This window comes from Camelina sativa, chromosome 7 (genome assembly GCF_000633955.1).
Source record: "Camelina sativa cultivar DH55 chromosome 7, Cs, whole genome shotgun sequence".
Classification (NCBI taxonomy): Eukaryota; Viridiplantae; Streptophyta; class Magnoliopsida; order Brassicales; family Brassicaceae; genus Camelina; species Camelina sativa.
In genome coordinates, this window is record NC_025691.1 from 9,577,033 (window position 1) to 9,580,396 (window position 3,364).

General features: G+C 39.1%; 1 protein-coding gene across 2 annotated transcripts in view; it reads left to right on the forward strand.

Moving 5' to 3' along the window:
* Window positions 1-3,364, forward strand: part of LOC104700816 — an 8,577-nt gene extending 5,213 nt beyond the window's left edge. Inside the window, exons 1-8 of one of the 2 annotated variants that reach the window (XM_010416412.2) lie at window positions 17-159; window positions 306-768; window positions 845-1,162; window positions 1,393-2,143; window positions 2,222-2,280; window positions 2,413-2,883; window positions 2,985-3,023; window positions 3,144-3,364. In XM_010416412.2, coding sequence (XP_010414714.1) covers window positions 433-768; window positions 845-1,162; window positions 1,393-2,143; window positions 2,222-2,280; window positions 2,413-2,883; window positions 2,985-3,023; window positions 3,144-3,329 — 2,160 coding nt within the window. In that variant the 5' untranslated portion in view covers window positions 17-159; window positions 306-432 and the 3' untranslated portion in view covers window positions 3,330-3,364. Of the gene's footprint in view, window positions 1-16; window positions 160-305; window positions 769-844; window positions 1,163-1,392; window positions 2,144-2,221; window positions 2,281-2,412; window positions 2,884-2,984; window positions 3,024-3,143 lie in introns of those variants that run through there. The other variant, XM_010416413.2, reaches the window with a different exon arrangement.

Genomic DNA, 3,364 nt, shown 5'->3' on the forward strand with positions numbered 1-3,364 from the left:
CATTCCAATGCATCAGGAGAGCAATCAACAAGAAAATGCAGAGATAAGGGATCTTACTGAAGATGAAGGTCTGTGTTCTTCCATCATCAACCAGCATGCAAGTTCAAAGACCACATCAATTCCTTCACAAAGATTTTCATGGACAGATGATGCGGACAGGTACGCTTGACACATCCAATGAACGTTTAGTAGTATATTCATGTGTTTATACGAATGGTGATGGATCATATATCATATTGGTTCTTGTTGTAAGCATTTTATTATATCTCTGATTGATACAACTGACACAAGTTTTCGCTGGTCAGGAAATTGTTGAGTCAATATGTTAGACACCGTGCAGCTCTTGGGGTAAAATTTCATGGAGTAAATTGGGCTTCAGTTTCAGAACTGCCTGCACCTCCTTTAGCTTGCAAGCGACGGATTCAAACGTTGATGAAGAATGATACATTTAGGAAGGCGGTCATGAGGCTTTGCAATCTACTCACTGAGCGTTATGCAAAGCATCTAGAGACGAAACAGCCCGAGAGCAACAGTTCACATGTTCTTGTTAGACATTTATCCCAGGAAATTGGTGGAACTGAATCCGATTGTGTTGAGCATCGTAAAGATATTTGTTTTGATGAAGAAATATGGGCTAACTTCAATGAAAAGAGTATAAGTCAAGCCTTTAATGATGTTCTTGAGCTCAAGAAGATGGCTAAACTGGTGGCGTCTAAACGAGCAAGAACTAGCTCTCGAGAATGGTCAAACAAAGATATAGTTGATGAGGTGAAACCTTATTACTTACTTTTCTTTTCAATGGTTCTTTGTTTTTGGCGATAAACTAAAATAATGGGCTTTGCAGGGGAGTGAAATGGTTCTACCTGCAATTAACTCAGAGGACATTCGAAGTGTTTCTGTGGATCAAGTTAAAGATACGTCTCGACGATCTGGACATTATCGTCTTCATCAAAATTTTATGCATTTAGATGAAAAGTACAATGGTAGTATACAAGTGCAGAAATCTCCGTCAGTTTCTACTGCTGTAGAACTGTTAAAGCTTGTCTATCTGAGCAAGCCTACTGCACCTGGTATGCCAAATTTGCTGGAAGATACCTTACGACAATATTCAGAAGGAGACCTCTTTACAGCCTATAGCTACCTCAGAGACAAAAAGTTCCTGGTACTTTCCTTACTTTCCTTTTACCAAGTTATGGTTTATTTTATACTTCTCGATTTTATTACGAGGCATATGAGTGTCCATGTAATGCTCTATTTTAATAGCATTTAACTTTGAAGTATCATCTTTTATTCATTTTGCTGCTGTCAAAACCACATTATGTGCATGCTTGATGTTTGGATGAGATGGTGAATAAGCAACTGAGTGTCATTATTTTTACGAAAACGTTCCAGGTTGGTGGAAGTGGTGGGCAGCCATTTGTGCTTTCTCAGAACTTCTTGAATAGTATTTCAAAGTCACCAATCCCGGTAAACTCGGGCAAAAGAGCTGCCAAGTTCTCCAATTGGCTTATAGATCATGAAATAGACCTTATGGCTGGAGGAGTCACTCTTACTTCAGATTTGCAATGTGGTGATACTTTAAATTTCTTTTCATTGGTTGCTTCTGGTGAACTCTCTATATCTGTATCCTTGCCCGAAGAAGGTGTTGGAGAGCCTGGTGATCGAAGAGGTTTAAAACGTAAAGCTGATGACGTAGAAGAATTTGAACCTGATAGTGCTAAGAAATTCAAGCTATTAGGCGAAGGTGAAATCAACTTCCGAAAGGAAAAGGGTTTCCCGGGTATAGCGGTATCTGTTCGTCGTGTAAATCTACCAATAGCTAAGGCCATAGAGTTGTTTAAGGATGATGACTCTCGCTCTGGTGAACTTCATTTCAAGTCGGGAGAAACAACTAGAGGCTGTGATTCTAATGATATGAAAGAACTTTTCAACTCTACTGATGCTACTGTGATACCAGGCAGTTTAGTTGATTCTCCCTGGCAAGTGATGGCCAATGTTGCTACTTGTATTATGTCCGGATCTGCAGGCGAGCAACTGAGTTTATTCAGTCCCGGGGTTTTTGAAGCCGTTTCCAATGCCCTTCAGAAGGCTGGTGGGAAGGGTCTTAGCACTGCAGAAGTCCATTGTCTTATTAATATTCCAAGTAAGCATCAGGCTAACCTCTTCAACACTTAAAAACCTTCAGTTGTTTATTTTAACCTCTGTGTTTGTTCATCTGCAGGCCAAGAAACTTGTGAATGCATTGTAGAAGTACTTCAAACATTTGGGGTAGCTTTAAAGGTTTGTCTTACCATCTCTTATTTTACAAAACACTCAAGGTTTCTTAGTTTTACATTCCTGGACTATGAACTCTGTTCATGTTAGTTACATCATTTTACAAGTAAGTTGTTAACCAGACGCTATCTTATTCAGGTAAATGGCTATAATGATGTCCGTCTTGTTCATTCTTACTACCGATCAAAATACTTCTTGACATTTGAGGAAGGTGGAACTACCCAAAATGGTCAACAGTCTCTGCCAGTGAACTACTTAAAGAAAGCTCTGGAAGAACAAAAGTCATACGATGTTGTCGCCAGCGACTACAGTACTTCACAAGAAAAGCGAGATCATGTAGCTGAGAACAACGTTCACAAGGTTACGATTCTTAACCGTCCTGAAAGGCCTCAAACAAGCGGTTTACACGAAGCATCATCTATCAAAGTTCCAGATCTCACTTTTGGAACGGGAAGCAAAGGCGAAAAAAAGGATTCAACTTCAGTGAAGTCACAACCTATGCCTCTATTTCCATGGGTAAACGCTGATGGATCAGTAAATAAAGTTATCTTTGATGGACTAGTTCGCCGTGTTCTCGGTACCGTGATGCAAAATCCTGGTATACCAGAGGTAAAAATTCTCGTCTACTTTTCACCAAAATAAGCTCGTACCGTCATGGTTTTGAGCTTTATGAAAATACTAATCAAATTAAACATTTCAATTTGTGGCAGGACGAAATTATTAACCACATGGACGTACTAAATCCTCAGGTACTAATACAATCTTTCTCCTATGGTTTCATATATAGTGAAACTGATCATAATCTCTTAAAGCTCTCATATAATATCTGTTTTGCTCTCTGATAAAATTATGTAACATTTCAATCTTAGAGCTGTAGAAAGCTTCTGGAGTTGATGACACTCGACGAGTATATGAAAGTAAGGGAAATGGTGCAAACCAAATTCACCGGTCTTCCGTCTCTGTTAACCGGACTTCTCTTTTCCGGTCATAGAAGACCGGAACTTATCAGCCGCAAACACTTCTTTGCCAACTCCAAAGGACTCTTTGCCTTGTAAATTTGTAAAGCCTTTTATCAAAAAATAATAATATA